This window comes from Miscanthus floridulus, chromosome 18 (assembly GCF_019320115.1).
Source record: "Miscanthus floridulus cultivar M001 chromosome 18, ASM1932011v1, whole genome shotgun sequence".
Taxonomy (NCBI): Eukaryota; Viridiplantae; Streptophyta; class Magnoliopsida; order Poales; family Poaceae; genus Miscanthus; species Miscanthus floridulus.
The window spans coordinates 111,824,915-111,837,237 of record NC_089597.1 but is presented as its reverse complement, the minus strand read 5'-3'; the positions used below and the strand labels follow the sequence as shown (position 1 = coordinate 111,837,237).

Sequence of the window (12,323 nt, the reverse complement as noted above, 5' to 3'; positions counted from 1 at the left end):
GTTTCTAAATTTAACCATATATATATATATATATTTATATTACATATAATTAGTTTTATCATTAAATAGATTCTTGAATCTATTTTTATAATAAACTTATTTGAAGATATAAATGTTGCTAATATTTTTTTACAAATCTAATTAAACTTAAAAAAATTTGAAGGAGACGAATACCCTAACATCATTTATTTTGGCGCGGAGGGGATAATATACACTTAAATAGGCACTGATCAGCCAGTTGTCTCTGCTGGGGTGGAACCAATGCAACAGAATCTCACAGAAAAGACCAGTACAGCTGATGCAAGATCAAGTCTCTCCCCTGCTTTTCCCTTTTCTCCTTTTCTTATTTCCCGCTTCTTGAATTTCTCTTTGACCACGCAAGCACAGGTGCCAAAACTTCGCCTGGAGAAAAGGCCGGGGAATATAATCCAAGCCCTGCAGGCGCCGAAATCAACAGCGAAAAGAGCTAACATTTGCAACTGATGCGCATCCGGAATATTAAAAAATTCAGTCACATGCAGCTTTGCAGCTGGTGAATTCTTGCTTGCCTCCCCTTTGCCTGCCAAGCCCAGTTCATACTGTTCGCCTGGTCCACCATCACTTTCCAGCACTATAACACTCTCCCCATGCATCCTCCGTTGTCATCAGGAGCCCAGGTTTACCATTTTTGGCAAACTCATGGGGTTAAGCATGATCAAGAACTGCTTCATCTTCATCCTAGCACCCATCATCTTTATGCAATATGGTAACAGCAAACTGCTCCACTCTACGACTGCACATTATTTGCATTGTCCATTCGCAATTGACGCAGTTCAATCAGAGCCGAAATCTCGTTCTGCATTGTCCATGATCATGCATATAGTTTCTCATGAGGACAAGAATCCTTGTTAGTTTCTCATTTTCTTTGTCATCATGCAATTCATGGGCAACAGATTGGGCGGATGCTTCGGCAAGGACAAGGGATTACTCGCACCCCAACATCGTGAACTCGTCGTCGTTGCCGTCATACAAGGACGTGATCGGCGGCGCTCCAGCACCAGAAGCCAACGTTCCTCCGCCGCTGCCGTACTGCGTGTACCCTCCCCCCGCAAAGCCTGCCTTGCCGGCCCCGCTGCCGCCGGTGGCGAGAGCGCCCGGCGCCCCTCCGCCCGCCGGCCCGCCGTCCATCGTCGCGCCGGGCAGTAATAGCCAGCCGGCGCCGCTTTTTCTGCCGCCTGTGGCGTTCCCGGCCCCCCGCCAGGGCATGCGCGTCCGGGGCTGTGGTGCGTCGCGAGCCCGGCAGCGGCGAGCGCGGTCGTGCAGGCGGCGATGGACTACGCGTGCGGGTCGGGCGCGGACTGCAGCATGGCGGCGCCAGGCGGGCCGTGCTACCTGCCGGACACGCTGGTGGCGCACGCCTCCTACGCGTTCAACAGTTACTGGCAGCGTACAAGGGTCGCCGGCGGGACATGCGACTTCGGCGGCGCCGCCATGCTCGTCACCAGAGACCCTAGTAAGCCCCCTCGCTCATTCAACATCAGGAACAGCTTGCGTGTCATTGCGCTGTTGCGAATTTGAAACATGTCCGGACGAATGGGTCCAGGCCCGTGAACTGGCTGGGCCCATGAAGGGCGTATTCAAGTGGGCCTGAACTGAATAACGCATGGGCCAGGCCTTTTTTTGGCAAGGAGCAATTTTTTTAAAAAAAATTATTCAAAACATACTAGTAAATCAAATTTCTTATTTTATTGTGGTTTTGTATTGTCCTGCAGGTTATGATGGTTGTCAGTACATTTACATGTGAATGTACGGATTCCGTCGGAGATATTTTGGATACACTTCTGTGCAAATAAACCACTCATCTGTCGTCGGCGTTTGACGTAATATTCTTCCTATTAAGGCCGCTTGAGTTCCGGCCAAAGTTGCCGTCGTCGGAAATCAAGCTGCACTGTACAATCAAACTATTTCATTGTAGCATTTCGTTTGGATTAGCATTTCATTTGTATTTGGTAATAATTGTCCAAACATTGACTAATTAGGCTCAAAACGTTCGTCTCACAAAGTACAATCAAACTGTGCAATTAGTTTTTGATTTTGTCTATATTTAGCACTTCATGCATGTACCGCAAGTTTAATGTGACGGAAAATCTTCTTTTTGCATAGTGCCAAATTCAGAAAATTGGGGAAACTAAACATGGCCTAATATAGTCCTACCTACCTGTAATATCATAGGCATAAATGTTTGCTTTGTACTTATGATGTTTTGTATAAGATGAAAGGAACTAGGCTAATGTCATGTCATCATGGTAAAGTTGCAAATATTACGCAACAATTAATTTAGTGTGTCGTTTGTGCTTTGGAGCACAAAAAATATTTGCTGAAGGAACTGGAATAATGAATGTTTCCTCCCTGGAACCAGAATGGCATTTTCGTTTTATATTCCAAAGGATCCACAACTATTTCATATTTTTAATTTGCTCCATATTAATTGAACTGCTATTTTAATAATAATTAATAAGCACATATTTTCAGCCAATAATTTCACATAATCCCCAAGAGAGAGATAATACATACAAAATTGATAATTTTCTTTAACAAACTTCGACGATTTCATTTTTTGCTAGCCACTAGTGTCAAATATAGGTACTGGTTTTCTTTAATCCAATGTATTAGGTTTGAAAGTGCAATAGGTTTTCTTTATATTCCAATTGAGGTTTGTTAAAGAGAAATGCCAAATTTGTAGCTCCAAACTATAATCGTCGATGCCCTACTAAAGAAGGATGCAGTTTAGCCATGATAGGAGTGAAAACAGCTCTCTTCAATAGGAGTGCAAGCGAGAAGGTGGGAGTGAGGGACGACGGACCAGTGGACAAAAGAAGTTGTACTTCAATAGTAAGCATAACTATAGATTATAAGGTATATGGTATCCCCTTGTGTATTCTTATTAATTAAATGGTAGAGTTACTACCTTCTTATCCATATTATTATACTTAGGCAATGCTTCCCATTTCTTCTTGTTGAGCTTTTGCATCATGTGATCATGCCAAATATTGTCATTTTACCAAAATCCAAACGGGACTTTCATCTATGTGAGCTTTTGCCAAATTCTAGGGCCTTGTATGTAGGAGTAGGAGCTCAACATTGTACTCCCTCCGTTCCAAGTTTTTAAATGGTTTTGGCTTTTTTAGGTATATATTTCTTGCTACACGCTCTGATATACATTATGTCTAGATATATTATAAAAACTATATATCTAGGAAAGCCAAAATGGCATAATATTTAGGTTGGAGAGAGTAATTATCAATATTCAGATAATAAAAAAGTTCACCTATTTCATACCTTTATGTTATTTTATTTTAATATACTATATTCATAGTGAGAGACGAAGAAGCAAATTAAAGATCCTAACGGCTTGCAACGTGTCTTATAATAGATTTCTCAGGAAAATAGTAAATCAGACCACATATTTGGAAGACGTGAAGAGCTTCTCAAATAGGAAGTAGAAAACATATACCTCTACCGAACGGAACAGGGATAAGATTTGGTTGGAAAGAGCGTACGATCTCCAAAACTAATGCTAGACTAGCCGTATGGACCTAAACTTTGTTTTTGAGTAGTCAAACCTTGCTTTTGAGTAGCCAAACAATTTTAAATTTGACTAAACGTATAAAAATATCATTCTCCATGTTTCAAATTGTAAGTCATTTTAACTTTTATATATACATTATGTCTAGATATACATTATGTCTAAATACAAGTAAAATTTATGTAAAACCAAAATCACTTCCAATTTAGTACGGAGGGAACAACACTTTTGATTATAAACATATTTAAATATATAAATTTTGGTACTATTCTATAAGCCTTTTTATTATTTGGCTTCTCGAGAAGCAATATTTTCATATTTTTAGAGAGAAGGTATTAACATTTATGTAAGATCAAAATGACTTAAATTTAGTATGGATCTTTGATGCATAATAAGTATTGTTAGATTTAACCATAGAATATATTTAGAGATGTAAATATTGGTACTATTTTTTTATAAACCTAATTAAATGTGAATTATTTAACTTCTAAAGAAGCGATACTATCATACTTTTTGGAGGCATTAGACATAAAAGCATATAATAAATAAAAAATATATAAAAATGATCCATCACCCTCCCGTTCTTCCCTAATCCTGGCTTTTTTTCCCCGCTACACAAGCAGGTACTCCGCGCGGGGCTACGCCGCCTAGCGCCCTCGAACTGCAGAGCCCCTCGTCACTTCCTCCACTCACCGGCCTGCCTGCTACGTGTCCTTTGCTCTACCTACTCTATCGAGGTCGCACCGTCACATTTGCCGACCGCACGGCCGCAACGACGGTGCGGTGCGGCAAGCCCTCCAGTAAGTGGGGTTGCTCCATTTTCTTTCACCACGAATCGACTCTCAGATATGCATCGATTCTTCGGGCCTGCTTGGTTCTAAGCTGACAAGTTAAAATATGGGCAAGTTCAAAAGATTTGGCATATAATTGATTGGTTGTCAAAGTTTTGGCAATACTTTCCAAAATTTTGGCAAGACAACATTTCTCTCTGGTCGGTAGCAATCCAAACACCAACCTTTATTGCCTTACTATATTGGCTTGCCCTAATATTGATATACTCATGTTTTGACTTGTCTTAAAATTGACTTGGTAAAAATTGGCATTGAACCAAGCAGGCCCTTCTTCTTCTTCCTCGTGGTGATTCGATTTCTCCAGCACACGGACCACGAGTGGGCCACTGAAGATGCACCTCTGTTGTTGACATGGAAAACAGTCTTTGGTCTATTCGTGACATGGCACGCCTATCCCTCGCAAACTTTTCACTACTACTAGTACAACAGTGGGGACACGCGTACCTATCGGCTTTGAAATCCGATGAACCAAAACCATGGACCATCACCGCCGGTATCCCGTTCCCAATTCCACAGATTTCCACTCCCCACTCCCCACTCCCAGTACTTAATACCACCGAAAAACCAATCGAAATCCCACCTCCCAAACATAAAAAACCTGGAGCTCATAGGCAAGGAACTGGGAGGAGCCCACTGGTTGCCGGTTTCTTGAAATCTCAGGCTCCAAGGCCGCAACTTTTCCCCCGTTCCGGTTAGACACCTGCCGTGGTTGGGAGGTAGCGATCTCTCATCTATGGCGTATCCGTTTGTTGGCTCTTGCCGCGTTCTTGTGCAGAAAGATAGGATCTTGCGAGGTGAACCTCTGTTGGTTGCCTGACCGGATCTCGTGTTTCTTCTGTTTGTTGCAGGCATTGCCGCGACTGGAGGTTCAATCATCGATCCTTTTCTAGGTAATGGAACATTTTGGATTTTTTCCCTTCCACTTTCTGGTTGAGATTTGCTATTTGTTTGTTATTATTGAGCAAGGAGGTCGGTGATGACCTTACTTTTTTTTTTTTTTTACTACAGGATAGAGTAGATGGTCTGGGGGTGTTAGTAATCATTGATGACAGAGAAATGTTGAAAATTAGGAGTTACAAGGGGTTTAGAGTTTATCTTGGTAGAAACGGAATATTCATTCTTACTCCCTTCCTGCCTGGTTGCTGAGATCAGGGATGCTTTGCTCAGCGGTCACTGCCGAATTTGTTTCACTATATTATTTCCAATGTCGGGAGGAAATGTCCCATGTAGGTTGACTTTGCTGTGGAAGTAGGTATTGTACATTCATCCTAGATGCCACATCAGTACATCACTGATGTTTTGACAAAATGATTGCCCAGCACGTTTATTTTTCCTTTCTATTCCTCATTTGTCATGTTATCTAGACGTTTTTCAGAAGAAAAAAAAAACAAAGAATTCCATGTGAGAGATAGACACAAAGGAAAGTTTCCATGAGGTCCAACCTCATGCTGATTTTCCTGCATAGGGTTTAATGCATCTCATAGTAATCTATGGTTTCATGCATCTCATAGTAATCCAAAGGAATTTCACAGGGTTTAGTCCTTCGTTCCAAATTGACATATAGGAAAGTTTCCTATAGGATTACAATCCTCCAAAATTCGTGTGCTTTTCCTTTGTTCTGAAGGGGGCAATATGGTATAGTTCTTGCCAGCTGGTAGAGCGGTGTCACTATTTTACTTTTGTGTTCTGCAGCACACTTTGTAATATAGCGATTGGCCTTTTTGACTTAAATTAAATGTTTCATCCATTGCAAAAGGCATTGGTTCACTATGGAAAAAGGTCTTGGGTATTACTCCCTCCATCCACAAAAGGATGCAACTGTGAGATTTGTGTAAGTCAAACTAGTTTAACAAATTTATAGTGAATAGCGTTAACACTTGTCTCCAACTAGGTTTACTACGAAATTCATAACTAATCTAATGGTACTTATCTTGTATCATAAATGTTAGTACTTTTTTATATAATAACTTTGGTCAAATTTCAAATTGTTTGACTCCTCCAAAAGTGAGAATTGCATCTTTTTGTGAACGGAGGGAGTAGTTGGGAGGGAGGGAGGAGCATCTCATTGCAAAGTTAATTTCTGAGTGCACCTTCCATGCCTAGGATATATGAGCTCAGGCGCTGCCTCTCAGCTATATATAAAATTAATTTTGTAACATTGATGCCATATATTTTTGTAATGCCTGTTCTGCTGGCTCTGCAAAAATGGTTGGTTTGGTCCTAATTTTCACTATGTGAATTTGCACGTAGATTGTATATAAAGACCACAGTTCAGATCACTGCCAAGCATGTCTCTACTTTCAAAGTTACGCTTGATCACCGTGGATGTTACTGGTACACTGATTGCTTACAAAGGACACCTTGGGGATTACTACTGTATGGCAGCTAAGTCTGCTGGGATGCCATGCCCTGACTATAACCGTATGCATGAGGGCTTCAAGCTTGCATACACTGAGATGGCAAGACAGTACCCTTGCTTTGGATTTGCGGCTAAGATGCCGAACATTGAATGGTGGAGGACATGTGTTAAGAATTCATTCGTTAAGGTAAGACCAATTTACAAATCTGAAGCTTGTCTGGACTAGTGGTGTGTCCTCTTAATGTTCAGAGGGCCTTGTGATTCAGTTGCTCTATGATCTATCACAAACTGCAGGCTGGCTATGATTATGATGAGGAGACATTTGAGAAAATCTTCAGGCGCATTTATTCTGCTTTTGGTTCCTCTGCGCCATATTCAGCATTTCCTGATGCACAGCCCTTTATGCGGTGGGCGCGGGAAAAGGGACTCACTGTTGGTGTTGTCAGCAATGCAGAGTACCGCTACAAAGATGTAATCTTGCCAGCTTTAGGGTTGAATCAGGTGCAATATCCACTGGATCACACATCAGTTACATGCTTCTATAACAATCTGCTTTCTTGGCGTAGTCGACTAAATACTAACGCATGTCTTGGTTTGCAACTAGGGCTCCGAGTGGGACTTTGGGGTGTTCTCAGGCATGGTTGGTGTTGAGAAGCCAGACCCAAGAATTTACAAGATAGCGTTGGAAATGGCAGGAAACGTCGCTCCAGAAGAAGCGCTCCACATAGGTGACAGCATGCGGAAGGACTACACCCCAGCTAGGAGCATCGGGATGCATGCGCTGCTCCTGGACCGGTTCAAGACTGCCGATGCTGAGAGCTGGAGGCAGTCAGGCGCGACGGTGCTCCCCGATCTGGTTGCCACTCAAGAGTGGCTCACCAAGAATCAGAATGAGGAACAGGAGGAAACAGTGGCAGCGCGAGTGCTGAACAGGATATCTGAAAAGCTAAAAATGGGGGCTTAACCGTGCAATAAGTCTGAGTGTTGCTTTATATTATCTAGCTATGAACTGAAGATCCAAAAGAAACTTGTGCTGATGGATGGGAGGTAGGTGACTGTTCTCGACTAGGTCACTGTAATTAGCTTGAGCTACCCTTCTGCTTGTGGCATCTGGGGCTGAACATTTATTGAGTGTCACGAGTCATGTTGCGGAGAAGATTTCGAGTTGTCTTCCATTCACCTGCGTGGAGCAATAAAGGAAGTGGAAATGAACTCTGAACATGCGTCTCATATGAGTGTTGTGGACTATGCTTTCGATTCTTATAACATGTAGAAGGGCATTTTGAACGTGCAGGCTGCACTTCCAATTCCAACCCAAATAGATGACGACAGACACTCGTATACTATGAAATCGTGGTAGACAAACAAACATCAGACAGTGATCAATTTGTACAGAAGTTGGTACTGTTCCCCTTTGAGGATATTACAATCAACCTACATCAATCATTACACACGCACCCTTGACTGATAACAGATCTTCGGTAGCCGAAGCATGAACATCACATAGTAAACTATTAGAGGAAACCGTTTAGAGTGCTCGTACCACCACGCAAGCCATTAGAGATCAATAGGTATTCTCATGATCACTGCTACATGCAGCTCTAAAGAACACAAGAAACAAAATCACGTAGCCACCTAGATCCCTTTGTATAAAATATACATGAAGTTCTAGCCTGAACCATACTTGCTTGTACCCTACAGATTTCTGGTTCAGAGCATTTCATTTCATACAAGTTACACTTCCAAGTAGTACGGATACTTGGCTTTCCAAAACATCTTAGCGTCCTGCAGGGTGTCTGTTCCAGGATAAGTAGTTGTGGTCTCCCAGTTTCCTGCCGAAGCCACAGATAGGATTAGCATTTCCACTCGTGGTGTCAATGAAAAATAATGATAGACAGATGCTTTAGCAAGCACAGAGAAGTCCTAAAACGATCATTCTTATGGTACAAGCCTTGATCATGCCAGGCCACAGTCCACAGTGCATAACATACTCAACACAATGTGCCATGATAAGCAAAATAGCAGTGTGAAGGACCAAAGTCAGCAAAGTAGTAAAACAGAACAGCTGGTTGTCTGGTTCTAGTCCACCAAAATTTATAGAAGGTGCTCCTATGGAAGTACTTGCAACAACAGGACCAAAGTAGTGTGATGTGAAATGTACTTGTACAGCCTAAAGCCTCAAGGCCACCTCAACCTTTAATTGACATAAAAGATGCTGAGATAAAATGGGCTGCACCAGGCATAATCAGAATACCAGACTACAGCCTACAGGTTTTCTATAAACTTGATAGGCTAAACCCAGATTACTTCACAGCAAGCATCACATTCACAGTATGGCTATCACACCGGATAGCATATGCATATATATAGCGGGTTCACAGACTAAATCCAGCACACGGCTAATTTCCAAGCGATTGCAACAGACAGTCAAAAGTCACTAACCTTGGTTTTATGAAGTACAGCAAGGTGAATGCAAATGCCAGGAAAATGCAGAGCCCACCAACTATAAGGTACGCAAAGCCAAGAAAATCGTTCTTGCCCCCAAGCCAGGTTGCAGTGGAGAGGACCAGTCTTTTCTTGCCGCCAAAGCTATATGTATTGTAGTTGTTATTCAAGCTCACTGTTATTGTGTCATTCTCCTTGAGGTCAAAGTATATTCTCCCATATAACTTTCTGAACGTAGGAAGTGCTGCAGTCCGCATCCAAACAATGAGGTCCTCTTGCTCACTCAACTGTCACATCATATCCAACTTACATGAATAACTGCCACAAATATTCCTTACCCATACAGCTTTTGTTTATCCACATGAACAAGAAATCAATGGACATTAGCAGAAATATGATGTTGCAAATGTATACTAAATGAACAATAGTCTCTCTAGACAAGCATATGCCACAATATGATGGTGCAGAATAAAAGTTCACATACCGGGATCTTTGGGTTAAGTGTTGCTCCACCTTTAAGTGCACCATTCTGGAAGTTGCTCGGATAGACATCTTTACCAAATTTATGCTCCCTATCACTCTTCCAGGAAATGTCTTTCTTGTCCACTGTCAAGTTCTCATTACCACGAGTGAAATTATATGTATCATTAAACAAGCTCCAAGCAATGAGGCCACAAGGAACAATTGGTTGCCCATTAGCCGTGGTCTTCTCAGGTTCACAAGCGGATGTCTGGTTAGCTTTACTAGCATCTCTTAGCTGTGCATCATTTCGGCTCTTGACATACCTGAATCAGGGAAGTGCATGGTAAATCTCCAATGAAAGACTGTTCACTTCTTTTTCTTTGGCGGTAAGGTATCCAAGTTAGAAGTTAAGTTGTTGTGTCATGTTTTCCAATTAAAATAGCATCACGATTGCAAATGATAATTCATCAACATCAGGAAAGTGATAGCTGTCAATTTGTGCCAAGGGATAAAGATTCAAATGATTGTCTGCAAATCTTAAAAAACAGCATACCTCCTATGGTTCTGGTAGAAATTATCAAGTTCATAATACACAAAAATAGGCTGCTTCATGTCCTTCGTAACCTTGGAAAGAAAATTCAATTCTTCAGCAAAGAAAATTGTGATAAATCTGATAGAAGATGTATGCTACAACCGCATGTTTGTTCTAACTTCATAATCGTTTAAAAAAATCTAGTTAATTGCACTTTTTCTTCTTCTATGCCTTAGTATTTCAAACGGTAAATCAATACCATGAAAGTCTATTACCGTAAGATTCCTTATGCACTCTTTGGATATGGTCTCATTCTGGATGTAAGCAAGCTTGTTCTCAGTCATGTTGCTTGGCACACATGCCTCATCGTACCGATCAATAATCTCAACAACCTGCAATCAGTCAACATGTAGAAATAGAAAAAAGATGAGACTACCACAACCCACAACATCTATCTTAAGACAGAAGCCACAAGAGAAAAGGCAGCATACATCTCTTGCAGCTAGCAGTGAAACAACACCAATGGGAACAAAGATGACCCCGACGATGAAGAAAACAGAGACAACCTACAAAACATAAGTCAAAGATCGAAACATTCCGATGTTAGTTTTCTAGCATCACAATCTCCACAACCAGTAAGCCTACCCATTTTGGAGTAAGAATCGGCTTGCAGGCCGGCAGCTCCTGCTGTGTGAACTTGGAATCTGCACATAAGATTTTTTGGGTTAGAATGGGTTTGTGATCCGCAAATGCATGTCTAACAGGTGATCACCATCTCTGACCTCATAATTTCATTGATAACCAGTGTCCAAACACATGTAATGTAAACAATACCATCATTCCCCAACTAGTTTGATGCTTTTTCCTTTATTGAACTAGCTATATCACTAAGAAGCTTATACTGTTGTGTACCAACTAGATTGACAGGTTTTCTTCTGGACTTAATATGACAGGATATCACTAATGAAATAATACCATCATGTAACACCTGGATACGGTTTCTCTTCTGGATTGAACTACCTATAATCAATAAGAAAATGAAACTATCGTGCACTGAAATAACTAGATTGTCTGTTTTAGTACTGAACTGAACTAGCCGCAATCAGTAAGTAAATAAGACCATCATGTGCCAACTAGTCTATGGTTTTTCTTCTGGATCGAACTGGCTACAGTAACTAATACGCAAGCTCCCACGATTAACAACATGGCAACAAAAATATCAACGCCAAAAGAGAGCATAAGCTAGCAGCATCTCCAAACCCAAAGGGGGCCAGATTAACACCGAACCACTAACCCCGGCACATATTATCGCGCCGTCCCAAGCCTTAGCCTGAACGAAACGAGAGAACTGCCAATACGGGAAGCACACGGGATAGATTCGGCGCGAGATCTCACACTTGGGCATCCTGGTATTCCTCCTGGCCGCGCCCCCGGCGGCCGCATCCCCGGATCCGCCGTTGCTTGTTCCGGCCGCGTGGCTGTTCATCTCGCCGACCGCCCCTGGGGCCAAGGCCACCTCACGGAAGCCGCCTTCGGGACTGGCGGCGTGAACTGGTCTTCCCGGCCGCCGCGAGAGGACGCTTCTCCGCGCCGGAGCAGCGCCGATGGGGGAGGCGAGGAGCTTCCCCGCGATCTAGCTTGCTGCTACCGGGTTGCAGCCTGTTCGGGAGGCCGTATCGTATCGTGGCTGGAAATTTACGATCGCGAACAGGCTTTGCTTGCTGCGAAGGTAAAGGAAGCTGGGGGAGCAGTGATTTGATTCGGAGTTCTGACCAGCAGGGGAGGAGACGGGAGGGAGGCGCCCACTGGCGAGGTGGTTGGGCCTGGGTTGGGTTCGTGTCGAGCCGGCGTTGACAGTTTGGGGGGCAGGGGGCCCAACTGCGAAGTGCTCGATTCTTCTTCTAGAAGACTAGTAGAACATGAAAAAATCCGAACAGATAATACAGCTATATCTAGAGGAGAGGCTAAAAAAAAAGAACATGATAAAATGTTTCCGTTTCTATGTCTGGGGCTACCGCATGTTCGCTTGAATTTATTGATCGGTTTATTCTATAGTATTTTTTTCTCATAATAAATCAGCTTCAGTCGATTTATCAGTCGGCTTTAATA

At 42.4% G+C, this 12,323-nt stretch overlaps 2 protein-coding genes and 1 pseudogene across 3 annotated transcripts; 2 read left to right on the top strand and 1 right to left on the bottom strand.

Moving 5' to 3' along the window:
* Positions 1-690: 690 nt before the first annotated feature.
* LOC136521209 (major pollen allergen Ole e 10-like) lies at positions 691-1,783 on the top strand (annotated as a pseudogene).
* Positions 1,784-4,875: 3,092 nt separating this feature from the next.
* On the top strand, positions 4,876-7,994 carry LOC136519804 (uncharacterized). 2 transcript variants are annotated; one of them, XM_066513171.1, is made up of 5 exons: positions 4,876-5,132; positions 5,265-5,306; positions 6,667-6,962; positions 7,070-7,276; positions 7,380-7,994. In XM_066513171.1, exons 3-5 carry the CDS (start codon positions 6,705-6,707, stop codon positions 7,737-7,739), a joined length of 825 nt encoding a protein of 274 aa, XP_066369268.1. In that variant the 5' UTR covers positions 4,876-5,132; positions 5,265-5,306; positions 6,667-6,704; the 3' UTR covers positions 7,740-7,994. The 2 variants fall into 2 exon arrangements, with proteins under 2 accessions (XP_066369268.1, XP_066369269.1); XM_066513172.1 differs by having other exon boundaries at positions 5,265-5,309; positions 6,666-6,962.
* A 154-nt stretch (positions 7,995-8,148) lies between these two features.
* LOC136519802 (ALA-interacting subunit 3-like) lies at positions 8,149-12,012 on the bottom strand. The gene is made up of 8 exons (XM_066513170.1): positions 11,610-12,012; positions 10,860-10,918; positions 10,706-10,780; positions 10,490-10,606; positions 10,236-10,306; positions 9,705-10,005; positions 9,218-9,507; positions 8,149-8,607 (listed from the first exon to the last, which is right to left on the bottom strand). The coding sequence occupies exons 1-8, from the start codon at positions 11,698-11,700 to the stop codon at positions 8,553-8,555; spliced, it is 1,059 nt and encodes a 352-aa protein (XP_066369267.1). The 5' UTR covers positions 11,701-12,012; the 3' UTR covers positions 8,149-8,552.
* Positions 12,013-12,323: the final 311 nt, after the last annotated feature.

Bases quoted from the DNA above. Each gene is read 5' to 3' on its own strand.
- LOC136519804 (XM_066513171.1), top strand. From the start codon at position 6,705: ATGTCTCTACTTTCAAAGTTACGCTTGATCACCGTGGATGTTACTGGT. The intron at 6,963-7,069 runs GTAAGACCAATT...CACAAACTGCAG, and splicing joins TTAAGAATTCATTCGTTAAG to GCTGGCTATGATTATGATGA. The intron at 7,277-7,379 runs GTGCAATATCCA...GTTTGCAACTAG, and splicing joins CAGCTTTAGGGTTGAATCAG to GGCTCCGAGTGGGACTTTGG.
- LOC136519802 (XM_066513170.1), bottom strand. From the start codon at position 11,700: ATGAACAGCCACGCGGCCGGAACAAGCAACGGCGGATCCGGGGATGCG. The intron at 10,781-10,859 runs GTAGGCTTACTG...TATGTTTTGTAG, and splicing joins CGATTCTTACTCCAAAATGG to GTTGTCTCTGTTTTCTTCAT. The intron at 10,607-10,705 runs GTATGCTGCCTT...GACTGATTGCAG, and splicing joins CACTGCTAGCTGCAAGAGAT to GTTGTTGAGATTATTGATCG.